Source organism: Pelodiscus sinensis, chromosome 24 (genome assembly GCF_049634645.1).
Source record: "Pelodiscus sinensis isolate JC-2024 chromosome 24, ASM4963464v1, whole genome shotgun sequence".
Lineage (NCBI taxonomy): Eukaryota > Metazoa > Chordata > Testudines > Trionychidae > Pelodiscus > Pelodiscus sinensis.
The window spans coordinates 14764080-14791178 of NC_134734.1; the positions used below are offsets into that span (position 1 = coordinate 14764080).

The 27099-nt window shown below is 52.8% G+C and overlaps 1 protein-coding gene across 6 annotated transcripts in view; it reads left to right on the top strand.

The window, feature by feature from the left end:
- ARHGEF2 (Rho/Rac guanine nucleotide exchange factor 2) overlaps positions 1–27099 on the top strand; it is a 152575-nt gene that overhangs the window by 42089 nt on the left and 83387 nt on the right. For 5 of the 6 annotated variants that reach the window (XM_075907439.1, XM_075907442.1, XM_075907438.1 and 2 more), the window contains one exon: positions 12901–13030. In XM_075907439.1, coding sequence (XP_075763554.1) covers positions 12901–13030 — 130 coding nt within the window. Of the gene's footprint in view, positions 1–6860; positions 7018–12900; positions 13031–27099 lie in introns of those variants that run through there. The other variant, XM_075907443.1, reaches the window with a different exon arrangement.

Below are 27099 nucleotides of genomic sequence, written 5' to 3' on the forward strand. Positions count from 1 at the left end.
GGGGTGGAACTCCCTAAAAGTGGGTGGGAGCACTGGCATCTGAACCACTTGCCCCCGAGACTCTGCCCCTGTGCTGCCCCTTTTCCCAAGAGTCCTCCCGCGCTTGCTCCTCTCCACCCCTCCCCCACCATCACGTGCCCTGGTGGCTGGTAAAAAGTGGGAGGGCAAACCCCCCTGTTCTGCCTGGCTGAAATACCAGTGAGGGTTTGGTCCTGAACCACTGTGTGTCTGTCCCCCTCTGGATGCTGGGGATATTGTGCTTCCTGCTTGGGAGAGCTGCTGTGCCCATAAATGTTTCATGGAGCAAGGGTGGGGGGCTCAGTAAGGGGGCCAGAGGTGAAGACTAGCTCCTGCCGGGGGTACAGGAAGGTTGATCAGTGTTCTCAGGTGGGAGAAAGCCCCGAGGGCAGGGACAGAGGTGGTCCCGCTGGGAAAATCCTTCGCAATGCTCCAAGTTGTGGCAATAACTTCTATTTTATTGCCTGCTGATTGAGAATAAAGGGAAACCCTAGGGAAGAGGTGAGGGGAAATCTGGTCCCAAACCCAGCATGGGCTGTGTTGAGAGGGTGGGGTCGAGGGTTACTTCATTCACGAGTTGGCCCAGGGCAGCCAGTCAGCTGTGGCCTCCTGGCTACTATTTACACATTCATTCATAGATATGCCTTGGGCAAAGCCTCCCCCTGGTGGGCTGTCCTAGCATCTGCAGCTACTGCTGGTCTCTGCTTCCAGCGGAAGAGGGGGGTGGGGGTATTAGTCACAGATCCTATGGGAAGGGTTGACGAGTCCTTGGAGGCTGGCGCCACACTTGTAAAGGTTTGAAGATGCAGACAGGCATCTCCTTAAAATCCCACTAGCGCCAAAATGCCTCTGTAGATCTAGTCTCCGGCCAGGCAGGTTGGCATTGCCACCTCCAGCTGCTTCCCTGCAAGCTGTGTGCTGTTTGTTTGGGGGGGGGGGAGGGGAGGGGGCAGGGATTTTAATGCTCTAGCTTTGGGGTCAAGTGATGGGAGACAGTCTGCTTTCATTTTTTTAAAGGAAGTTTCTAGCTCTTTGGAAAAGTTTAGCAACCCCTAAAAGCTCAAAATGCAGCAAGCAAACAAGCCAAAAAAGAAGCCCATGTTTGTTACTTTTCAAAGTTTCACGTTTTGTTTGTTTTCTTTAAGTAAAATGTGTGTGTATGGGAGACTTGCAGCGGAGGGGACTGGTGCATTATTTTTGAATGTTTCAGATGGTAATTTTTCTGTTAGGTGCTTAGGGTAGAGGAATAGTTAGTAGAGTTGTTTCAGAAATGTATTTTCTTTTTATAAGCTGCTGAAAATCAGAAAGCATTGTTGAAATTTTACACACATGTATAGGAAAAAGACAGATTTTTGTTTTTAATGAAAAGCTAGACTTATGGGGTGGGGGATTCGGGGTGTTTTTGTTTTTTGTTTTTTTTTAATAAAAAAAATTGGATGAAATTGGTTTTCTCAAGGAAGTTGCTAGGTTTTTTGGGGAGGGAGGGGAATATAGATGAAAAAGTTTCATCCAGATGTGCAAATTCCTTGGCATTTAGGTAGTAGCATTGTTCCTCCCAATGGGGGACGGGCTGGATGGTTTGATGAATGACCTGGTCTGTTCATTCCCTCTGGGGCACCTGGCATTGGCCACTGTCAGAGGACAGAACACTGGGCTAGAGGGACCTTTGGTCAGTATGGCCACTCCTGTGTTCATATCGCTGACATTATCCAGCATTGCCTGCTGATGAGAGCCCAGGCTGGGGGGTCGGGGTTAGATCCTGCACAGGGAGGATGGCTGGAGGAGATTCTCTGTCTTTAACCTGTAGCTCCATTGTCAGTTTTGCCCCATTGTGGGTGATTTTGGTTGCATCCCCATTATGTGTCTCCGTTTCCCCACCTGTAACAAGGAGATGACAGGAATGTTCCCAGCTAGAGTATTCATGCATGCTGGCCTCCAGTGTCCCCTGCTTTTTGAGCACAGGGTAATAGGTGTTCATTTTCAGCCACCACAACTCCTCCTTCAACAGGCTTTCTGTGACCAGGATCCACACTGCTAGAAGCCAGCATAGGCCACCCTAGACCATAGGTGGCAGAACTAGGAATGAACCCCTGGCTTCCTGACTCCCAGTCCTTGCTCTTCTGATGCTTAGAACTCATGTCCTGCAGCTTTGACCATCAGACTCCACTGTCAGGGCTGGGAATGCAACTCTTGGGCTTGTGAGTCCTTTGCTCTGACCCCACCATAGAATCATAGGGTTGGAAAGGGTCTTCAAGTCCAGTGACCTGCACTCAAGGCAGGACCAAGCACCATCTAGAATCATCCCTGACAGTCCAACCTGCTCTTCAATCTCCAGTGATGAAGATTCCACAACCTCCCTAGGCAATTTATTCCAGCGTTTAACCACGCTGACAGGAAGCTTTTTTCCCCAATGCCCAACCTAAACATCCCTTGCTGCCATTTAAGCCCATTGCTTCTTGTCCTCTCTTCAGAGGTTAAGGAGAATAATTTTTCTCCCTCCTTCTTGTTACACCCCTTTAGGTACCAAAAACAGTTATTATATCTTTTCTTTTCCAGTCTAAACAAACCCAGTTCTTTTAATCTTCCCTCATAGGTCAAGCTTTCTAGACCTTTTAAATCTTTTTGTTGCTTTTTCTGTGCCTTCTCCAGTTTGTCCACATCTTTCCTGAAATGTCACCCAGAACTCGACACACTACTCCAGTTGAGGTCTAATTACGTGGAGCAGAGTGGAAGAATTACTTCTCGTGTCCATCTGAGAACATTCCTGTTACTTCATCCCATAATGTTTGCTTTTTTTGCAACAGTTGACTCATATTTAGCTTGTGGTCCACTATGACCCCAGATCAATTTCTGCACAACTCCTTCCTAGACAGTCACTTCCCATTTTCATAGAATCATAGAATACTAGGACTGGAAGGGACCTTGAGAGGTCATTGAGTCCAGTCCCCTGCCCTCATGGCAGGACCAAGTACTGACTAGACCATCCCTGTTAGACATTTATCTAACCTACTCTTAAATATCTCCAGAGATGGGGATTCCACAACCTCCCTGGGCAATTTATTCCAGTGTTTGACCACCCTGACAGTTAGGAACTTTTTCCTAATGTCCAACCTAACCCTCTCTTGCTGCAGTTTAAGCCCATTGCTGCTTGTTCTATCCTCAGAGTCCAAGATGAACAAGTTTTCTCCCTCCTCCTCATGACACCCTTTTAGATACCTGAAAACTGCGATCATGTCCCCCCTCAATCCTCTCTTTTCTAAACTAAACAAACCCAATTCTTTCAGCCTTCCTTCATAGGTCATGTTCTCTAGACCTTTAATTATTCTTGTTGCTCTTCTCTGGACCCTCTCCAATTTCTCCACATCTTTCTTGAAATGCGGTGCCCAGAACTGGACACAATACTCCAACTGAGGCCTAACCAGTGCAGAGTAGAGCGGAAGAATGACTTCTCGTGTCTTGCTCACAACACACCTGTTAATGCATCCCAGAATCATGTTTGCTTTTTTTGCAACAGCATCACACTGTTGACTCATATTTAGCTTGTGGTCCACTATAACCCCTAGATCCCTTTCTGCCATACTTCTTTCCTAGACAGTCGCTTCCCATTCTGTATGTGTGAAACTGATGTTTCCTTTCTAAGGTGGAACATTTTGCATTTATCTTTATTAAACTTCATCCTGTTTATCTCAGACATTTTGTATGTGTGCAACTGATTATTCCTTCCTAAGTGGGGTAGTGTTCATTTGTCCTTATTGAATTTCATCCTATTTATTTCAGACCATTTCTCCAGTTTGTCCAGATCACTTTGAATTTTAATCCTATCCTTCAAAGCACTTGCAACCCCTCCCAGCTTGGTATCCTCCGCAAACTTTATGAGCGTACTCTCTATTCCATTAACTAAATCACTGATGAAAATATTGAACAGAACTGATCCCTGTAGAACCTCACTCATTATGACCTTGTAGCATGACTCTGAACCACAGATAACTGCTGTAGTTCTTCAGGGAGGAGGCTGGTCAGGATTTACTGCCGAGGTGTCCTCACAGGTCTCTGGCTCCATTGATGATAACCAGAAGGCTGCTTGCGTGTGTGCTCAGTGATGTTTGCCGTGTCGACTTGTGCACTTAGTCTCCACAGCAGACCCCAAGAGAGCCCCCAAAGACCACAAACCAGATAAGGATCGAAGGTGCCAGGCCAGGTTTATTGTAGCGCAAAGTACAGTCATAGTTGTCAGTAGACTCTACTGAACCACTACACAGATGTACTTGTCACAATAGAATGACTCAATTAGTGGGAAGTCCCTCTGCCCCCTAGGTCATTCAAAGGCCATTCCCCCCCCAAGATACCACCTTAATACAGGTACAAGAAGTCACACCTCACTGCTGACGTATCAGGTTGCCACCCTCTGACGTTACATAGATACCACCCATTACCCTGTACCTCGTGGTTTGCTTAGATCATCTCTACCCATCATTCTATTATTTTAGACCCTTTCTTGCTCCTGAGTCTGTATCTGTGAGGAGTGGGTGCCAAGGTCTTTTTTAATGAGCTAGTGAGATCATGTGCTTTCCACTTATGACCAGTACCAATTATTGTTCTGCAGTCGGTACCTAGCACCAATTAGTGTTTTGTACTCTCAGCCCTGTCCGTGCCAAGTTCTGTGAGCTGGGGCCTGCCTCTTGATCACAACTCAGCTTTGCTGTATGTTAGCCATGTTTTGCCCATTGTTAACTAGGCCTCAGGCCTCACACCAGGCCTGTGCTGCATGGGCTTATGTTTTAAGCCCTAGTCTTACTACAACTACTTTCTGGGAACAGTTGCCCAACCAGTTATGCACCCACTATATAGTAGCTCCATCTAGGCTGTATTTCCCTAGTTTAAGGTCATGCGAGACGGAATCAAAAGCCTTATTAAAATCTAGATATCACATCTACCACTTCTCCCTATCCAAAAGGCTTGTTGCCTTGTCAAAGAAAGCTATCCGGTGGTTTGACACGTTTTGTTCCTGACAAATCCATGCTGACTGTTACTTATCACCATATTATCTTCTAGATGTTTGCAAATGGATTCCTGAATTATTTGCTCCATTATCTTTCCTGATACAGAAGTTAAATTGACAGGTCTGTAATTCCCTGGGTTGAATTCTTGTAATTTCCATCTCCCTGACCGTCTTCCGAGCTGCTTGTCACACACAGCCCTCCATTGTTTGTGTCTGTGTCAGGCGGGGCAGCCAGAGACAAGGGATCTGTCACTAAAGAGGTCGGGGAGAGGAGGGGGGGGGGGGATGAATGGATGAGAATGGAGCCATGTGCTACCAGTGATTGTGCAGACAGGAGCAGAGAGCAGCTTCTAGATCGGGGAGGGCTTGAAAAGAAAAATATTGGGTTGGTTTTTTTTTTTTTTTTTTTTTTTTTGGCCAGACTTTGTGAAATCCTGCAGACCTGGGGCAGAACTCCCAGGGATCCAGTGAAAACGGTGAGTTAATGCAATACAAGTTCTTGTGCTACAAATAGCATTTCTGGTTATTAGAACTGGCCCGATTTAGGACAGGAAGTGAAGATGTGGGCTTGATCCAATTGAAATTGCAATGTGAGGTGGCTGGAATGAAGCTACCCATACTGGACTGGATTTTTCCCCCAGTCCTGCTGTTTGTTTACTTCTTCTGGACTTGAGTGGCACTGGTCAGTTTCATTTGTACTTATGGTGGATTTCGCATCTAGGCTGTCATGTGCTAGCACCTGCTTGCAATGTCTGGGTTGCAAACACTGATGGGGTGCAGGGAGGGGCATGATGGAGAAGACCAATGGTCTTTGGAACCAAGGCATGTGAGGGGGGAATCTGGACACCTGATCTGGTCGTCTTCTGTGACGTTGGGAAAGTCACATAAGCTCAGCTTCTCAAAAGTATGTGGGACCCCAAATCCCATTGATTTCAATAGGCATTAGAAGCCTCACTGCTGCTGAAGATCTGTGCCTCAGTTTCCCCATCTGTGACATGGGGGGGACGACAACAATAACTCTTCTCTTGTCTAGTTAGCATGAAAACTTGAGGACTTTCTTGGACCTCTTCTACATGCAAAATCTTGTGCTACTTCAATCACGCTGGTCTAGTGCAAGCCATGCAATCCTTTTAGTGCGTATAGTGTTAAACCAGTAGAGTGGTGCTTTATACCGGTAAAGCTTATTACTACACTGAGTTGTACTGATTGAATTACTTGCGTTTGGGACTTGTCTGTGATTTTTATCGAAATAGTTAGATGGGTACAAAAGCTGTGTATAGACACGGTCTTATTTACTATAGATTTGAGAGAGTTTGTCTGTTCAAGAACGACTCCTAAAAAGAAAGAGCTAGGACCACCACATTTGCTATCCAGCTTCCTTTGATCATAACTTAAAGCAAGATCGGGACTGCCCCAGCCCCGAGCCTCCCACATCCCAAGGTGCCATTTAGGGAGGACAGGGGGGCTGAAGCCGCCCCCTCCCCCCGATTCATATGGGAGCATTGCTGACTGCTCCCCTTTGTCAGGGAGCAAGGGGGAAATGCCCAGTTTTCTGCATTCCTCACTCTGGCAGGGGAGCGCGGGGGAGGCAGACGAACCTGGACCTGCCTCAACCAGAGGACATGAACCTCTCCTCCAGCTGTGTCGTCTGTAGCTGCAGCAGCCATGGAGAGGTGCTACTCACTTGGCCCTAAGCTTGATTTTTAGTAAGAGTTGTGATGCAGTCCCCCATAACATGCTCGTGAGGAAATTAGGGAAAGAGGGGAGAGGTTGTAATTCCTTTTGGAGGATGTGATTAGACTGCAGGACACATCTAGAGAATTGGTCTTAAATCAACAAGGTGAAAGTCAATAGAGACCAGGGCAAAGTACTCCTGTGGCGAAGGAAAAAACAAAAGGTGGAATAGCTGGTGGGGCGGCAGTACTGCTGGAAAGGATCTAGGGGTTCTAATCAAACATGACCCGTGCTGTGATGCAGCTGGCGTGTGTGGGACACGGGAGGTAAGTGCCTTGCTCTTCACGATCTTGGGGAGGCCTCAGCTGAAGTCCCGCATCCAATTCTGGGTGCTGAACCTCAGGCAAGATGGGGTCACATTTAGAGAGAGAGAGTCCAGAGGAGAGAAACCAAAATAATGAAAGGTTTAGAAAACCTGCCCTCTGGGGAAAGGCTAAAAAAAAACCCTGGGCGTGTTTACTTTTGCGAAGAAAAGGGGGGTGTGTGTGTGTGTGTGTGTGTGTGTGTGTGTGTGAGAGAGAGAGAGAAAATAGTCTTCAAGTGTGGTTCAGGCTGTGACAAAGGATGGAGAGTGTGTGTGTGTGAGAGAGAGAGAGAGAGAGAAAATAGTCTTCAAGTGTGGTTCAGGCTGTGACAAAGGATGGCCAGCTAAAGGTAGGCCAAGAAGTAATGGGGTTAATCTGCAGCAGAAGGAATTTAGGTTGGATATTAGGGAAGTTGACAACCTGTTCCAGACCCCAAGGCAGGTTGTGGAGTCCCCGCCGCTGGAGGTTTTAAGGACAAGGTTGTCAGAGATGGTCTAGGTTTGTTGGTTCTGCCTAGCACAGGGGGCTGGATCTGATGACCTCTTGAGGTCCCTTCCAGCCCTTCAGTACTATGATTCTCTGTACAGCTCCTAGCACAATAGGACCCTGCTCTTGGTTGCAATCTCTAGGGGACTGTAAGCTCTTTGAGGCAGACGCTTTGTGTTCTGGGTCTGTGCAGTGCCTAGCTCAAGGGGGGGGGAATGATTTTTGATGGGGGGACCAATCCAAGACTTTGGTAAGTGATCAAGGGCTGCACTTTTCTGTGGAGGGGCTATGGAGTCTGGGACAGAGTCTGGGTGCAGAAGGGAGCTCGGGGCAGGGCATTGGGAGAGGATGTGGGGTCTGAGAGAGAGTTTGAGTGAAGGAGGGGGGGTGCAGGATCAGGGAGCCCTGATCTGGTTCAGGGAGAAGGGGGGTGCAGAGTTTTTTAGTGACCTGGGTCAGGAAGGGGTAGTGACCTGGAATAGGGAGTTGGGTTGAAGAAAGGAGGGGTTGAGGTGCCAGAGACAGGCTATGGCTGGGAGGTGCTTAATTAGGTGTCTCCCGGCCAGCAGCCCAGCTGGACCCTCAAGCAGGCTGCCTGCCACAATCCCAGGCCACTCAAAGCAGCTGGCTGCTGGGGCTATGTGCCTCTCTATGCTGCATGTTGGGGAGGGGAGAGGGACTTCACATGCTGCACCGCCCCCAGCACAATCATTGCAGCTCCCATTGGCTGGTTTCTGGCCCATGGGAGCTGCGATGACTGTGCTGGTGTTGGGGGCAGAGCACGAGGTCAACCTGCCCCTCCCACCCCACAAAGGGTGTGCGGGGCCTAGAGACACATGGCTCCAGCAGCCAGGGAGCCTGCCTGAGGGTCCTGGTGGGCTGTGGGCTAGATCCAAAGTCCTTCAGGCCATATCTTGCCCACCCCTGGCATAGCACCATGGGGCCTACTCCATGACAGGGACTTTTGGGTGCTCACAATGTGTTAAATAATAAACACTACTGTAATACAAACACTTCATAATTTTTATAACCCAGCCTAAGGCTGCCTTTGTACCACTTCCCCTTTGGAGACACTCCTCCCCCCCCCCTCCCCCCCGGCGCATCGCCATGGAAATAGGCACTGCGGTTTGTCTGAGGCGCTGAGATATCAGCACAGGGTGAGGGAACTGAGCCTGGGCCTGTACGCGGGCAGGGAGGTGGGGTCCGGGGACAAGTGAAAGGTGACGGGGTTCGTGTGTGGGGTCTAATTTAGCTGGAAGCTTCCCCCTCGTGTTGTGAAAGTCCCTTCTAAGCCAGATCAGTGCTTAGCCATTAAAAGGGTCACACCCCTCCTGACACAACCCTGTTGCAAAAGCTTTAGTGGAGAGGCAGCTCTGTTACCAAAAAAATGCTTTTGCCATCATTGTTGATTTTTTTTTTCCCACTCCCTGCATTGGGGCAAGTGATAGCAGCCGAGCACTTTGCCGATATAAAAGCTGCCAGGCCAGGAGATCTTTGCTGGTGAAGCTGTGGGGAAAGGGGTTGCTAATTCTCCCAGACTGGATGCCATTTATTGCGATGGTCTCTGGTCTGGGAGAGTTGGCAATGCGGGAGCATGGCCGTGAGGGAGGCACAGGCTGAAGGAGCAGCAGGCGGTCGCTCAGCCGGGTGGAGAGAAACGGCGCCTTTAAGGGGAAAGAGCCATTTCTGATGGCCTCCCCCTGCTCCGTCTGAGTCCTCCAGCTCCGTGAGCGCCCTTGGCAAGCGAGGGCTGGGTGCTGAGCCCTGAGGGGGATGAAGCTGGGGGTTGCTGGAGCCCTGGGGGGGGAGGGAGGGAGCTGTCAGAGTCCTGGCACTGAGCCCGCAGGGAATGGGGCCCATAGGCAGCACTTGGCTGCCTAGGGCACCGTGAAAGTTGGGGCAACTTGGTGCCCCAAATTTTGTGGTGCCCAATACAGCTCCATGTTTTGCATATGGATAGGAACGGCCTTGCTAGTGTAGACAAGGCCAAAATGAGCTGGGCTATGCTGGGTGAGAACTGGGTCACGCCCTGGGGAGGCAGCATGGAATACGGACCCCTGGCTCCCTGCCCTGGAACAACCTTGAACTGGGATCTGGGGGTATGAAATTCAGCCTCCTTAATCCCCTGACTCCCAGAGCTGGGGGCTTTCAGAGAAATCCCACTGGATAGTGTGGGACCTGGCAGCACTGACTTGCCCTCAACTCACATGCTGGCCTCCTCCTGATCCCCTTCCTCTGTCGATCCCCGTGTAGCCATGGCGGGTAGGGATGGGGGCAACCATCTCGCCCCATTTGCCAACCAGCTTTCTGCTTTCTGCTGGAGCCCCACAATTGCAATGGGAAGGTGCCCCCCCCCCCCACCCCATGCAGCCGACGGGTGCCCCACTTGCCTCTAAGCCGGAGCGGTGGAGAGGAGAAAAGAGAGAAGCTCTGTGCAGCCACGCAGACGTGTTAATTGACCTCTCCTGAATGGGTCTGCCTGGCTCCTAATTCGCCGCCGTTAATTATCGCCAACAGTCATTTGCCACCCCCTGTGCAAACAGAAAGGCCTTTGTGCTCAGTGCTGGCCCCCGTCTTCCGCCCCTCCACCCCCCAGGAGCCTGCCCATGTTTGCCTAGGACCCTGGCACTTAACTCGGTGGGAGAAGTGGGGGTGAGAGGTGCCGGATCATAACCCTGGATCAGGATAGAAGCCCCACCCCTGCCAGTCTTGGTCTCCCCTAGCATCTACAACACAGTGATGCCCCAGCGTAGGAATGTAGCTCCCCCATCTAAGGGCAAAGGGGGCTATCCCAGGCTAGGGGTAAGCAGCTCCCTCTCCCATGGGCATCCCATGGCTCTGGCTCCCCCCTCTCCCCAGAACGCCCCTCCTCCTTGGCTAGTGTAATAATTGCTCCCCTGGTGCAAGCACAAGACCCAAGCATGAGCACAAGGCCTCTGTTGCGTGAGATGCTGCAGCGAGATCGTGAGTTCCTCGAGGGCAGTGGTTACCAACTAGTCGATCGGGATCTATGGGTAGATCTTGGGGCCCTTGACAGGTGATCCTGAGAGGTTTGGCCGGGAGACTATCAAGTGCCTGTACTTCAGCTGCCCCTCTCAGCACCGCCGTGCTGCCCCTGCCCTTTGCCTTGGAGCTGTCCCCCACCTGTGGAATCCTCCTGCTTGCTGTGCAGGGCATGGGAAGATTAGGAAAGGGGGGGGGGATACTGATGTCAGGGTGCCCCTCCCTCCACCCTGTACCCCATCTCCACAGAGCAGAGAGGGGCAGGGATGGAGAGCGTTTGCTGGCTGCTTTTGGGAGTGGTGCAGGGCCTGGGCAGGGTGAGCCTGCCTTATCTCCCCTGCACCATCACCCAAAAGCCACCTGTGGTAAGCGGTGCCCAGCTGGAGCCAACATTCTGCACCTAGGCCCCAGTCCTGAACCCCTCCTGCACCCCGAATTCCTGCCCCCAGCCTGATAAAAGTATGTGAGGATGGGGAGGGAGGATGGAGTGAGCAGGGGCAGGGCCTGGAAGAAGGGGCAGGAAGGAGGTGGGGCAGAGGTATTTGGGTTTGAGGTAGATCCTGAATTTCAGTTGCATTCAAAAAGTGATCTCGTGCTTAAAAAGGTTGGAGACCACTGCTCTAGGGACAAGGGGAGATGGCTTCCTGGGGCCGGCTCCCTGGGGCCTAGTGGGGACTAGGCTGAGACCCTGCAACTAGTTTCATGTCTGGCTCTGAACGGGGATGACCTGTGTTTTCGGGGTGGGAGAACTGGCCTTGGGCGCTGCTGGTGTGGTACAACAAGGCAGGGCTGGAATCTGACGCGACCATCTCACCTCTGTGCCTTTGAGGTCTTGGACAGTGACCCTCCAACTGGGCTCCAGGCCTCCCCGCCCCGCCAGGCTGCACGTGGCCTGCTCTCTTCCCCCGCACCGTGCCCTGCCCAGGCAAGATGCTGTACTGCATGGCCGCACCGTGCCCTGCCCAGGCAAGACGTTGTACTGCATGGCACTGATCTCCACCTGGCCCCTGTCACAGCCCATTCCCATCTTCATTAGCAGGAGCTGGCCAGGCGAGGGCTTTGTTCTTTCAGGTCTGGGATTATCCAGCAGCGCCTCTCCCCGGCTTTGCTACAGGCTGGCTGGACTCTTTGCCCGGTGCTGCCCTGTCATTGCTAATTTGGCCTAGGTCCGGGTTGCTCCGTGGATGGGACCTTTTTCTCTCTGCCTTCCCTTCCCCCTTGGTCAGCCCACCAAGAGCCTGTTCCAGGAGCGGAGCTTTATTCTCACTCTGCATCTGTTGGCATTGGCATCCAGTCGGTGTCTGGGCTCTACCAGCGGGTGTCTGTCCTTGCTGTGGTTAATATACCTATCGCCCCTTTCTGGAGCATCCCTCCTCCTGCCAACGCCCAAGCACAGGACGCAGTGTTTGAGATCCTGCCTGAGGGGCGCCAGCACTGCAAATGCAGGAAACACCCTGTACAAGAGTCCTTGACCAGGGATGCTTCTTTCTGTGCCCTGGGGCAAAGACACCGCTTTCTTGATGGCACTGAAAGCAAGGGGTGAGCTGGCCCAGAGAGTCATGGGAACAGAAACTGTTGTCGTCTCAATCACAAGCCAAGCCCTGATGCACTGGGTGCTGCACACACCTGATGAGAGACAGTCACAACTCAACAGAGCTGGTGATCTAAACACACTGCTGGTCCCCATGATCCCAGTTCTGTGGATAGCAAACTCCTATGCAGAGGCAGGCTGCAGTTTCCCCAGGAGGCCAGTGGCAGGGCTGAGATTAGAACCTGCAGCCCCTTGACCACAAGTCAGTCCTTCCTCTCTCCTGACAACCTGGGGGTTTCTACCCTGAGTGCTGCTTTCAGCCCAGCTACTCATGTCTGACCTGAAGTAGGTCTCCTAGAAGCGCTCCCTGTCTCGATTTAAGGACCATGTGCTCGGCTGGAGTGGGAGGATGGGGAGGTTCCCCCACCTCATTTGAGTTTATTAGTGCAGACTCGTTCATGTCCCGTCTCTCTGGATCGAGTCCCATCTGCCTTGGAGTTATAAGCTGCTGCCCCCCCCCCCCCCCCCACCGGTGCCTGGGCTCAGAGGTGTCTGAATCCCCTCAACTCCCTCCTGTGCAAAGCGGATGAGGCTACGAACCAAATTGCCCAGCCCATGTAAGATCGAAGGCTGCCTAAGCAAACAGAGGGCTCTGTGTGCGCTTCCCCCAGCTGGGAGCTGCGGCAGCCGCCCTCTGTGAAGTCGCTAGGGCTGCTCAGGGCACTGGCCCCTCCCTATTTCCTGGTCTTTAAACAACAAGAAGAAAACAGGGGGATTGTGTGTCTAGTGCCTGTGAGGGTTTTTTTTTTATCCTTCCCCTGCAGCTTTAATGCCGGGAGCTACGGACAGCTGGACACCACCGGGGAGGCTGGAGACCAGGAGAGCCAGCACCGAGAGGGGAGCCCTATAGGACGAACCCTGAGCTTCTTCAGGAAGATGACGGGCAAGTCAAAGGTAGGAGGGACCGTTCGGTTGTGACCGGGCCTGGGGGCTGGCAGGGAGCCTCCTGGTTGGAGCTTGTGATCAGAGTTCTCTTCCCAGCTCTGGGTGGGGAATGTTGTCTAGTGGTTGGAGCATGTGAGTGGCTGTCAGGCCTCCTAGGTTCTCTTCCTAGCTGTGGGAAGGAAGTGTTGTCTAGGGGTGAGAGCATGTGAGGACTGGGCAGGTGACAGGACTCCTGGGTTCCCTTCCCAGCTCTGAATGCGGTTCGAGGTCTGTTGGTTAGTGTGTGTGAATGCATGCCAGGATGCCTGGATTCTTTCCCCAGCTCTAGGAGGGAAGTGTTGTCTAAGGGTTAGAGTGGGGGGAGGGAGGGCTTCCCAGCTAAGGAAGAGGATGGGACCTGTGGGAGACTTTGGAAGTGGTATGCTTTGTGGTATGCTCATCACTCCAGGCTGGATTTGACTCCGTGACCTACTGGTAGCTGGTTCCCTATGATCCAGCCACTGCCCTAGAAGGCAGCTCTGTGGCGCTGTAACCCACCCTCCCTGCCCCTTCAAATTCCCATTTGCTCAGCCTCCTGCTTCCTCAGCCCCTGCCGGCTGCTCGGGGAAGTTAAAGCCTTTCCCAGCCTCACAAAGGAGCAGGTAGGTGGTACAGCGGGAAGGGCTGGTTTCTCTTGCGAGTGCAGGCACCGTTCTGCCTTGCCCATGGCTTTCTTTAATCGACTCCACATCCTGGAGTGTGTGTCTGAGAGTCTCCAGCCGCTGCGCAAACAACCGATTCTCCCAGGAAGGCTGTGCTCCACCAGCCGTTATGGAGTATATTGAGCTTCAGACTTCTGGCTTCTATCCTGGACTCAACCTTGGCCTAATGATGGTCCTGCCTCAGTGTCCCCACCTGTCCCGGGGGATAACACTATTTTTCCACCTTTGACAAATGCTGAGAGCCACATGTGACTAGCCCTATGTGAATGCTGAGAGCCATTATTTAGAATGGCTGGGCAGGTCCCACAGCTAGTTGGCCCCTTCTGACTTGAGCTAATGGGGAATCTCCATCAGCAGTACAGGGCTCATGACACAAAGCTGGGCAGTGCTGATTCCCTCCACTGGAGGGCAGTGGTGCCACACATGCACTTGCCCGTTTGGCACACTGCAAGCTGGCAGCAGATTTTTATGCTGGCTCGTCTCGCCCTTCCTCTCCAGGACTGTGCAAACAACAGGAAATGTTGTTTTTCTCTCGATAGCATCTGCAGGGTGCAGCCTTGCTCCTGCTGATTAGCGTGGATTAGGCAGCTGGGTTAAACCCCTCTTAGGCTGTTTTGCAGAACTCTGGCTTTGTAACCCCGGGCTCAGCCTTTGCAGACCAGTGTGTCCTGGATGCAGGACGGGTGCAGCTTTGCATGCTTGCCCAGATGCATTATGGGATTTTTCCTCTGACTTCCTCCAAAGCATCCTTTCTGATGTTCTACAGATTGGGGGTTGGGCTGTGTGTGTGAACTCATGCACAGTTATAGGGCTAAATCGGGTGGGGCACCTTTTTGGGTGAGGGGCCGCTAACCCACAGAAAAATCAGTCGGGAGCCACACACAAGGGAGAAGCAAGGAAAAAAAACCATCAAACGCTCACTGACGTGGCCTCCGCCTGAGAAGAAGACAGACACTCCCCACATTCCCCTCCCACACCAGAGCCCAGCGGGGTCTGGGCTTGTAGATTTTGTGCGCTCCAGACCTGTGGGAGGATGACGGAGTGTTTGTGGGGGGGGAGGCTGGAGCACCAATGTGGGCTCCCCAGTGCTGGGGGGGAAGCCCCAAGCCACAGGGACTGGCTCCAGGCCTTAGGTTCCCCACCCCTGGCTAAATTCATGAGGGAAGAACCCAGGAGAAGGGTCTCAAATCTCCCACAATCCTGGGGCTGGCTGGAGTGGGCCTGAGAGGCTGCCCCTGCTAGCGGGCCGACAGCCATTAAGGAGGAGGGGCGGGGGCTGGCTCCATGCCCCTGGAAGGGGCGGAGCCTCAGGTGGCACTGGTGGGGCTGAGGACAGTCGGAGCATGGCACTGGCCCCCTCTCCGAGGCCTCAGTTTTGCAGAGCGACGCTCTGGTGCTCCCGCAGCAATTCAATGGGACTTGGTACTCCGGACCTGGCCACCTCCGCTGTAGCAGCATTAGCAGCCAGCAGCTCTGGGCCCCTTTGAAACACCAGGGCCCAGGGCAACTGTCCCCTTGGTCCCCCTGTCAGCAGGCCTGGCCCGTGCTCTTGAGGTATCTAGGACCCCTGCCCCTAAGCTACCTTCTGCAAGATGCCCAGAGCCAGCGCGGCTGGTTCTGTTGTACCCTGGGCTGTTACACCCAGCAGATGGACTCCGGCCCTGCTCCGGCCGGGCGCTGCAGAAGCCATTAATCCGACAATCCTCCCGCCTCCTTCTCGGTCAGGGGCGAGGGGGATTAGCAGCCAGCTGTTCCCAGCCAGCCGCTGAGTACAGACTTACTCATCCCTCCCTCTTCTCTCTCCCTCCCCCCCTCTCCTCCCCACCTTGCATGGTTAGGAACCTCTGGCAACTCTTGCCTCTTGGCTCCCGGGAGCGTGCATGAAGGGGAACGTTATGGGGAGGGGCAATGGCTCTGCTCTCCTTCAGACTGACTTGAGCCTGCCTTTCGCTCCATTCAACAGCTGTTTGCAGGTCTGTTCCCCCCCCACACACACACACACACTCACTCCTGCCGCCCTCAGCCTGAGATGATCCAAGCCTCCGCTTGAGTCATGGGGCGCCAGGCGGTTGTAGCAATTGGAAGGATCTCCTCTGCATTTCGCCCTGGCTTATTAATCGTGGGAGGAAGGTGGGAAATGGGATGGAAAGCTTTTTCCCTGGGAGCCCTGTCTGAGCATGGGGCTGATGCTAGGTGCTGTACAGACACATGGGGTGAGACAGTCCCTGCCCCAGACAAGTCAGACCAACGGTGGCAGAGGAAATGGGGAAATGAGATCCCAGAAGTCACCCAGCTGAAGTCACCCAGCTGGCTAGTGGAAGAAGCTTTTATGGCGGGATCTCAAAGCATGTCTCAGACACAGATGAGCTAAGCCTCACAGCACCGCCCGCGTGCTTTCCAGAGGCCAAGCTGGAAGTGGTGCGCGGGGCATTGCTTGTGGTCACTCTGCAAGCTGGCGGCGGAGGCCCCACAGAGAACCCAGGCGTTCTGGCATCCACAGCTATGCTTAACCCTCTGTTAATATCTCCTGCCTCACTGCTGCTTGTGTGTGCAGTTAACTGGGGGCGCAGAGGGTGCTTTTGAAGTGGTCACGGGAGATTTGAGGCCGGTAAGAAAACCCCCGGGAAGCCAAAGTGCCCCGCAGTTGCTAGGGGTCAGAGGTTGAATCCGATTCGGGACCTGGGGCCGGGGCCCCCTGAAAGTTGCTTTTGTAAATTTCCTTTTGAGTAATCACCGGACCAAGGCTCCTTCCAGGGAAGGAGGAGGTGTTAATTCCTTAGTCTCGCCTTCCCCCTCCAGCGAGCTGGGCTCTGGACAGGAAGTCTGGGATTGTCATTGTGGGGCTGTCGTCAGGAGCTGGCTGTTTCTCTCTGACTTTAAAGCGATCTGCAGCTGGCTGGGGAAAATGATCTGTTTAGCCGTTCTCTGCCCAACTGGCAGGACACACAGGGGTTTGTGACCATTGCATCAGGCGGTTTGGCTGCGGGTAGGTCAGCAGAACATGGATGCATTTATACTGGAAGCCCAGGTGTTCCCCTTTGCCACTGGGCCTTCTCCCCTGCATTCTGAGCTTTCAAACCTGCATCATCAACACAGGGAACCTTCCTGGAACTGCTTGAGGCTTTCCTGCAGGGATCTCAAAGCACTTTCCAAAGCAAGAGAGGTCTATTGAACTCTTTAGAAATGGGGAAACTGAGGCATGAAGCGGGGAAGTCATGTAGCAGGCCAGGGTCACAGGCTGGATTAAAACCCACCTTTCCTGATTGCTGGCTCAGTGTTCCAACCACTGGACTACACAGGCGATTGCTTGGTGTAAAGGGGCTTCTGAGCTGTTTCCAGGTGTGACATAGTGGGGGGTGCTGTTACAGTTACTGTGTGTGTACCTCAGTCTCCCCTCCCCCTTGCAGCTCTCTGCATGAGGGGAGAGAGGCCAGGCATGACTCGGTGTGGAAGTATGTCAGTGTCTCACCTCCTGGGGACCAGGGTAATGCAGGAGGTGGAGCTGCCTGGGCCCTCAGGGACCACTTGCTGGGAGTTTTTAGTCTTGGTTGGGGAAAGCATGCTAAGTCCAGTAGATGGGGGTCCAGGGGCCTGTAAACCCCTCCCCCCAAGAGGACTAAAGCTGTCTGCCCTGGCTCCCTGTGCTTTGCTGTATCTCGGAGAAGCAATAAACCCTTTTTACTCTACTGGCTGGTGGAGAAACATCTGGCTGCGGACGGGGGTGCAGGGTCGGGGGCTCCCCGGCGCGTCATCATACCAGGTCAAAGCGGAGGGTGGGAAGAGGGGTGCTGGTCGTGTTCTTACCCTCACTGTCTCTAGCAATCGTGTTTCCACCCTCTGATGCCTGCTGGCTCCCACCTGTGTGTTACCTCCTCATGGGGCTGGGGGGTAGTGTTGCCAGCTTCCCAGGTGGTGAATAAAAGTGGCCGGCTGTTGCATGCCCATCTCTGCTCCCATGGGATATTTTTGTCTCTCTCAGCACCACACTGCTGCAATACGTTTAAACACAGCTGCCTGCCGGTTGGAATTGCCTTCCAAGCAGCACTGAGTGAATGTCACTCCACTCCCTGACTTGGCTCCTAATGGAGTCCAGATGCTGGGTGTTTCTAGGATCAGAGAAAGCCTCTCCTGTGCCTACCCTAGGGTAGCAGGACACATTTTGTAACGCAGCCAGCCATTCTAGGAAGAAGGCCCACATCACTCAGACCTGGCTTTCATGTTTCCTCATGTAACTGCCACAGGGCAGATTTGAACCTGGGCTCTCTGGAGCGTAGTATAGGAGCTGCTACCACTTGAGCTATAAAGCCAGCTGGTGCGCAGCTTAGACAGTAGGGCTCACTTGTTCTTAGCTCTTGCTGTAAGTGGGCTAAGTGCCACTATGTGGGAGAGTGAACCACACTGGGTCTGTGGGTTACACTCGCTGCCCAGGGTCATCAAGAGCTAGCTTTGATGCCGATAAGCACTGAAAAGGGCCCTTTCTAAATCCTGTTATCTCCTTATGTCAAGGCACTGGGGCCTGATACAGTCCATAACTCGGAGTGCTGCCCCTAGTCCTGCTAGCAGGGAGCCTGTTAGATGGGTGCTGAGTTCATAGGCTAATCTGGGGGTACCACTGCAGGGAGTGGTAATGGTGCTTCTCTAGGGAGGGCTCTCTGCATGCACAGAGCCTTGAGTGTGCTGCTTTGGGCGTGTTGCTGCCAGAGCCAGTGTTGTGTGGAGAACTGGGAGGCACAGAACCTATTTCTGTTTCTTTATGGTCCTTTGGCACTTTTTGCAAGAGTATTAACTCTGGAGGCCTGGCCACTGTCCCTTGGAGACACTAGCCTTCTTCCTTCAGTTCCCTGTGTGGCTCCTCAGTTCCCTGTGTGGCTCCTCAGTTCCATATGTGGTTTCAGTTCTTTACCTCAGCCCCTAAATGGTTCTGCCAAGTTGCTGGGTATCTGTTCTGTAGCCACAGCGCTCTGCCCCAGAGATGGCTGCATTTCTGTGCTGAGTTAGTGAGCCTTGTGCAGCATTGCTGTGAGCTGCTGCGCTCCAACCCTGAGGTAGCTGCAATGATTGTTATGTTGCATTGCTACTAAAGAGCTACTTTGTTCTACCCTAAAAGTGGCTGCCTTTGCATGCTAGCTGAGTGGTCCATAGGCACTGTTGGTGTGAGCTACTTAAGCAATAGCCATGCTCCACCCCAGAGGCAGCTGCACTCTAGCGGTCGGCAAAGCCAACGCAGCAGGCAGTTTGTATGTCTGTCTGCAAAAGGTGCTGGAGCGCTCCTCCACCCAAACACAGCTCCAGCGTCACCTTTTCTTCAACCTCTGCTATTTTTAGACATGACTCATTCTAAAATCAGACTAGTGTGCGTCTTAACAATTAAAAAAAAATCCACCATGTCGCTCATGAGCATTGCATAGGATCCAGAGCTGGGCTGGTTTGAATAGTTCACTAGCTAATGAAATCAAAGCAAAACAAGGCATCCCAATGCCGCTATGCTAATGAGTGGGGCTGGGCGTTGCAGAACTTCCTGGGAAGGGATTTAAAAGGGCCCTCGCAGTCAATACATGCTATGGCTGCTCCCACAGCAGTTCAATGAGTCTCTCTTATGACCCACTGAGTTTTTCCACACACTGCAGGGGGCTTTGGGTTGACAGCGGGTGAAACCTGCGCAGTCCTTTATTTAAAGAGACAGGGTCCCAGCCCTAGGGATGCAGGGAAGCAGCAGGTTAGCCTGTTTTAGGGCCCGATTCTGCAAGGGGCTGATGTCCGCTGTGGATGGGGCGGGGTCTTCTCAAAGGCTGGTTCAGCCATGCAAGTTAACTTTATAGGCACCGCTCTGTGATGCTGAGGAAGAGAGGGGGGGTCAGGTTTGGTTGGACACATTCCTAATAGGGATGTAAAATCCTGTTTAATCTGTTAGCCAGTTAAACCTTAGGTTTAAACAGTTAACCAATGGGGCGGGGCCTGTTCCAGCCTGGTTGGAGCAACTGCTGGCCCCAGAGATGTAGCAAGGATGTTATGCACCCAGGAGTAAAGGCAAAATTTGCGCCACCGCTGCCATGGCCGTGTGGTGGGGCCCCAAACCTGGCACATGGCTGAGCCCAACCCTGGGGGGCGGGAGCTTGTACCGCATCTTCCCCTGCCTCCTCCAATGTGGGGCCGGGCCCGTGCTCACACTAGCCCGCCGGCGGATATGGAGGCAGGTCGGGCTGGGGGTGGAGAGGCGGGGAGGAGGCTCCAGCCAGCAGCAGTGGCAGAGGAGGAGGAGCAGGCGAGCCGAAGGATGACAGAGGGAGCAGAGAGGGACTAAATTGGCACCCTCAGTGTGGCGCCCGGGGGCAACTGCCCCCCCCACTATGCCACTGGCTCCCCCCACCACCACATGGGGCTGCCGCCAGCCCTCGCTCCACCCCTGTGCTGGGCTGCCGGCTCCCACCCCAACCCACAACACTGTGGGCCCAGCACAGGTGGAGTAGACCTCTGCCCGCAGCAGGCAGGGGGCTGCTCCCGGGTCCCAGTTAGCCAGTAAAGGTGATGCTTACTGAGTAACTGGTTACCTGTTCACATCCCTAATTCCTGGAGGTTTCTTCACATGCCATTCATCTTTTAGCTGAAGATTAATCTTTCATTCCTGGTGACTCTAGGACAATCCTGGAGGGTTGGCAATAGATGAACCTCAACCTGTCTTGGTCAAAACCAGGGAAGCTGGCCTGGGACAAAGACAAGGAGAAGGCAGGGACTGAGGGCTAAGCCCGAGATCCAGGCATTTCCACATTCTGCAGGCAGGTGTGAATCCCAGCCTGGATCCAGATCACAATTTCTTAACTGGCTTCCTGTCCTGCTAATGGGTCAAACTAAGTGCCTGGGTTGGAAGAGAGCTACACGGGACCTAAACTTAGCAGCTGGAGCCCATAGCAAGTGTGCAACGAAATAAGTTCTAAAGCTGTGAATGTGGTAGGATTTATATAAATGGTGTGATTTTGTTTTAATAGCTACAGCTATTGGGCATGGCAGTACGCAGAGAGTGTGTCTATATTTCTCTACACCCAATTTTTCCTTGATGAGCAGAAGGTTGAGAGCAAGAGCCCAATGTAATAGATGAAAATTATGTTCCTTAATGCCCTGCTGGAAGGGTCTCCGATATCTGGGGCATGGGATAGGATAGATTTATGTTTTGAGGGGGAGGGGAGCAGTAACAACAATGACTGTTGCCCAGTACAGAGTGGTGGGTGATTGGAACAGAGCAATGGGGTTAGAATTTCCCCCGGGCTCTGGAAAAAGTGTGTGTGTACACTTGCACATTTTGAGTTCAGACCCACCTCTGTCATTTAAAGCACTGAGCAAGATCCATCATCGGGTGAGGGTGGTGCTGAGGGCAAAGGAAGGTCTGTAGAGAGAGGTGGTGGGCTAATGGAAAATCCATGCGAGAGCGACACAGCGGGGGTGGGATGGGAGTGGAATGTTTTGAACAGCTGAGAGGGATCCTTACCTGGACACAGAAGCTCTTAGTGGCTTCCTGGAAATGCGGGAAGCTCATTGGGCCAGTCAGCCTGAGTCACAATTAGAAGGCAGAAGCTTCAGATGCAGTTTGGATTAGTTTACACAGATGGGGTGGATGTTACAGGATTCGGATCACTTGCATAGGTGCTGGAATGTGGGGGAATGCTGCACCCCCTGGCTTGAACTGGTTTCCTTCAAATACAGGGCTTGCAGGTTGGTTGTTACTCTCAGCTCCCCCCTACACATATTGTTCCAGCCCCCCTGATTATTTGGTATCTGTTGTTGGAAATTACATAGAAAATCTCCCTTGTGATTCATAATTTCAATATGAAACTGTCAAGCGGAGAGGAGAAGGAGGATCTGAAAGACAGAGGTGTGTGGGGGGGAGGTCTGGCAAGAAAGTACTATGATAACTGTGTGTGTGTGTGTGTGTGTGTGTGTGTGTGTGTGTGTGTGTATTGCCTTCCTCTAGCAGGATCTCTGAGCAAACACTAATGCACACATGCATCATCCTGGGAGAGGGAGGTGGTTGTGGTGTTGTCCCCATTATACAGATGCAGAAACTGAGGCACAGTGGGAAAGGACACTTCTCAGCTGCCACAGAGCATGGTGAGAGGTGCCAGTGAAATACATGGAACAAACAGTGAGTCCAGAATTCCATGCCCTCTCCCCCTCGCTCTAACCACTAGGCAATGCTCCCTTGCTCGCTGGAGAGCTGCAGGGAATCTGCATGTGACCTTGTTCATAGGTATCTGGCAAGACGCTGATAATGGTTTCAGTTGGGAATTTAAGGTGAGCTTGTGGGGAAGAGTCTCCTCAAAGGCTGGTGCAGTCAGAGCTGGAAATAAAACCCACCAGTCCTGGCTCCCCGTCACCTGTGATCACCACTAAACCATGTTTCCTCCCACAGCTGGGGTTAGAACTGACAAGTCCTGATGTTGCTTCACTTGGTTCTGTGCCTCGACTTCCCCGTCTGTATAATGGGCATATTGCTCCCTCATTCCCAATGGCTTTTAGCTATGGTGATGGCTGCAGCTTTTACTGTTAAGATTTAGTTTTCTCTCTACTGCACTTTCCAAATGGCTAGAGAGCAGCTGTCTGCCATATATTAGAGGTTTGAAGGTGCAGTCCCTGTTGGGAGAGGCAGAGTTGCTGTCCACTTGTTACAAAGGAGCCAGACATGCTGTGCTCTTCCTCCTGGAAACTTTATTGTTTGGTGCTTTCTTGTTCCCATTTTCCACAACCAGAAACAAATCATTCCGGCTGTAGGCCAGTGTTTCAATTTGTGTGTAGAAACCAGGTGAGCTGGGTTGGTTGGAGTGATAGTCTCTAGGCACTGAGCTTGGACAGGTGAGCAAACATCACCCCAGTTTCCCCCTCCGTAACAGGGAAGCAATGATTTCTCTTCCTGGGTGGACTGTTCCCACATGGCAGAGAATGGGCTGATCACATGCAGCTGCTGGTTTCCGCTCCTGCCTCACGGGTCAGAGGAGCAGCACAGAGGGGAGATGGAGGGGAGAACAAAGCGAGCAGGGTGACTAAAGTGAAAGTGACACAAGCTCCTCGTGCTGGAACTGGCCATAAGTAGTGACAGTGTGGCAGGACTGGGGGAGATGCTGGGCTGACAGGAGGGAAGGTCCAGGAGAGCAGGTGTGAGCTGGTTGAGAGCTTCACCTGCTCAAAGCACCAGGGGCCAGGGCCATGCCTAGGGGGGCACAGGGTCTGGGCACCCCACCATTTCCCCCAAGCCCTGTCCCTGCTCCGCCCCTCTCCTGAGTGAAGTGACCTGGGGAATTACTGGGGGTGCCTTGCACAGGCTGGTTGCAGGGGTCACTCCTTCCCCCCGCATTCACCATGGCCGCAGGAGCCAGAGTGACTCGGCAGCCAGCAGGGCGCCGCCCTGCCGCCCATCTCCCAGCCCGCTGTGCTATGCTTCACTGTGCCGGAAAATAGTGTGTCCTGGGGCTGGAGTGGGGCGCAATGGTGAAGCGGGGCGCAGCGGGCTGAGAGAGGGTGGGGCAGAGCAAGTTGCCAGGTTGCTTGAGCTCCTGCCACTGCCGTGACTGTGTGTGTGGGGAGGGTAGCGGGTGTGACCCCAGTGGCTGCCCGGCGCCAGGCCCCCCCATAATCTCCTGAGCTGCCCTGGATGATGGATTGCCTGGCTGCCCTGAGGCAGCCGCCATGGGGGGCCCCCAAAGTGCAGGACCCAGGGTGGCTGCCCTGAACTGTCCTATGGATGGGACAGCCCTGCCAAGGGCGATGGATGGGGAAATCGCGGGACAGAAAGGGGAAGCGACTTGCAGAGAGCTGCTAGCAGCGCGAGGACTAGAACCTGTGGCTCCTGCCTGCCAGGGCTTGGTGCCACATTGGCTACAAAACCAATTCAGGTTCAAGGGGTGGGCGCTCCCATCGTGGCTTAAGACAGGTTAGTTGGAATCACAACCTCAGTTCATCCCTAGGGCAGGTCCCAAAGGAGCGTGGCCTCCTGGCCACTCAAAGACCTCTGGATCCATCCCAGATCCTCGATGTGGCTATACGGTCGATGTTGTCCTAGGCCATCTTAGGTACCCACCACTTCAGTGGCCCGTACGTTCCCTCTAAGGCGCCTGGCTGCCTATTAAGCCTCGCACAGGGGCTGCAGCAGGGAAACATGCCTCTCCCCAAGCTGCCATGGCCAGGAGACAGGTGCCTCTCCCCCAGGCCTGCACGGAGCTGCTGTGGTTGAGGGACAGACGCTCTCCCCTGGCTGTACCCACCAGAACTGCTGTGGCCATGGAGAGGCACCTCTCACCTCCCCGTGCTGCTGCAGTGAGAGAGGCCTGGTGGGGGGTGGTAGATTCCTTTCTCCCCTGGGCAGCCAGCACCCCAAGCTCTTCAGCCCCACTGTAGAGCCCTCATTCTGAACCCAGCCCTGAGCCCCTGCTGTACCCCAAACACCTCCTCCCTGGCCTTACCCCAGAGCCTGTACTTTCATCCAGAGCCCTCTCCTTCCTGCATCCCAACCTTGTGCCCCTGCCCTGAGCACCCTCCTGCACCCCAGCCCCTCGTCCCCATCCCCACCACACACAGTCCATGTGCTGTGTGATTTTTATGGACACCAAGATGGCGGCGTGTCACCTCTGTTGTGGGGAGAGTTTTTGGGAAGTCTGCGATAAGCCCCACCCCCTCCTTCCTGAGCTGGGAGGACAGAGGTCATTGAGCAAATCCGGCCTCTCTCTGTGCTGTCCAGTCATTATTCTCACCCACTGCCCCCATCTAAACACACACCGCACACTCACAGGCACACACAAAGTCACACACCACCACACACACATCTACACAGACACACACACACTCACCCACAAACACCCCCGCATCTACACACACAGAGAGACACACGCACACTCCCACACTGAGTCACTCTCCATATCTCCACAAAGACACAGACACACACGCCACGTACACACACACACCCACAGCCCACATCTACACAGTCATTCTGCACATGGGCATAAAAGTTTAGATACCAGCCAGTGTTCCCTCTATGTGACTGTCAGCCAGCTAGCAGCTTTCCTCGGTACATGCACTTCAGAATTTGTTGGTCTTCCATCCTGTCGCGAGAATCACAGGTCCGATGATAAATACCCAAGGGGGGAAGGACAGAACCGGGTGGACAGTTTTATCAAATAAAAAATATTTATTTATGACAATGGTGAATTTATAGTATTTATTCTAAGATTTTTAATAGACCGTGTTAATAATGGATTTACAGTATTTATTATATTTATTCTATGGCTTCTAGTAAAATGTGTCAGAGATATAAGGATGGGAATGGCAAGGGGAATAGTCTCTAATCTGAAAATATCCAGCTACACTAATTAAATAACAGTGATAACTACAAACTCTTATGTACTACCCAAAAACAACTACAACACTAAGCTTATACAACAGGAAAAAATCAAATCATACATACCACCTTACACAGCACACGGAACATTTCACAGATATCGGTTCGGTTGCGAAGGCCTTGGTTACGCCCCAGAGTCGGGGGAGGTGGCTGGTCGGTTGATCAGGCCGGCAGCGCTTTGGAGTATACGAGAAGGCACACGCACAGTGGTACGTGTGTTGCGAAGACCTCCTAGAGCGAACTGTGCGATGGGTATTTATCCCCAAGTCTGCACATCGCTTTCCCGCGCTTGCATATTACCATATATGGCCCAATGGTCACCAAGTGGGGGGTCTGTGTCCCAGGGGTTGGGCCGAGACTGTGCAGGTTTCATGCAACCAGGTAAGCCCCGCAGTTCTCACGCCAAGGTGATGGGTGGGAGAGTCTGAGGCTATTTTCCCCTTTTCACACCTTTCCTTTTTCTAAAGGCAATGGTATGCAGGAAGGGTGTGGCCGGTTTCTCTCAAGGAGTACTGCAGAACAAGAGTGGCCTGGCCAAACTTTTTTACTGGGGGGGCAGTTTCTTTTCTCTAACACGTCCTAACAGTGCATCCGCGCCGAGACAGCTGCTGAAACCAAAGGGTGGATGGAGGCCGTTAGTGGGTTTGGCGTCAGTTATCCTCCCTGTGGCTTTTTGTCCTGACACTTCATCCTGAGGGGCTGCCAAAGCCGCTGAGGATCGAAAACTTCAGCCTGCCTCAGCGCTCACGTTCTGCTGCCGGGTGATGGCGTCGGCATGAAACTTCTGCAAGTTTGTCTCCACTGTGTGCTCTGCTCCTTTGGGCTAACTATTCACCCCCACTGCCTTCCGGCCAACTCCTAATATTGGAGCAATCCCCTTGGTTACCATGGGAACTGGTTCGATGAAGTTTCATGCACTGTGCCTTTTGTGTGAGCAACACCCACTCACATGCATGCACCAGCCCCCACACATTACAGTGGGAACCGCTCTGGACTTCCACGCACCACCTGCTCTGCCCCTCGCCTCCCCACACCCAGTGTTATTCGCTCAGCAACGAGCCGAGAATCAGCCTATGTTGTTGGACGGTGTGCCGGAGTTGCAATTGTTGGGGTTTTCTTTAACCAAAGGTGTTTTGAAGTATTTTTAGAGGGAGTGTGTGGGATGGACGTGCAAGCAGCGAGCGGAGCTCAAACACTAGAATTACTGAAAGGGAGTCACAAGGAGGAGGGAGCAGAATTATTTTTCTTAACCTCTGAGGATAGGATGAGAAGCAAGGGCCTTACATTGCAGCAAGGGAAGTTGAGGTTGGACATTAGAAAAATGTCCTAATTGTCGGTGGTTACGCAGTGAAATCAATTGCTGAGGGAGGTTGTGGAATCTCCATCACTGGAGATATTGAAGAGCAGGTTGGATAAACATCTGTCAGGGATGAGCTACAAGAATGATGAAAGGTCTAGAAGACATGACCTATGAAGGAAGACTGAAAGAACTGGGCTTGTTTAGGTTGGCAAGGAGAAGGCTGAGAGGGGACATGATAGTGGCTTTCAGGTATCTAAAAGGGTGTCACAAGGAGGAGGGAGAAAAATTGTTCTCTTTGTTCTCTGAGGATCGACAAGAAGCAATGGGCTCAAACTTCAGCAAGGGAGGTTTAGGTTGGACATTAGGAAAAATTTCCTAACTGTCAGGGTGGTTAAACACTGGAATAAGTTGGCTAGGGAGCTTGTGGAATCTCCATCTCTGGAGATATTTAAGAGCAGGTTAGATAAATGTCTATCAGGGATAGTCTAGACAGTATTGGGTCCTGCTGTGAGGGAGAGGACTGGACTAGATGGCCCCTCAAGGTCCCTTCCAGTTGTAGGATTCTGTGATTCGAAGAGGCTAGAATGAAATAGCTCCTCTGCCAGCCGGGCGCTTTGTGCTAGAGAGGAAGGCTGGGCTAGTGGTTACATGGACCGCGGGTGTGATATGAATGCCACTGCTGGCTGAAACATGGCTCTTA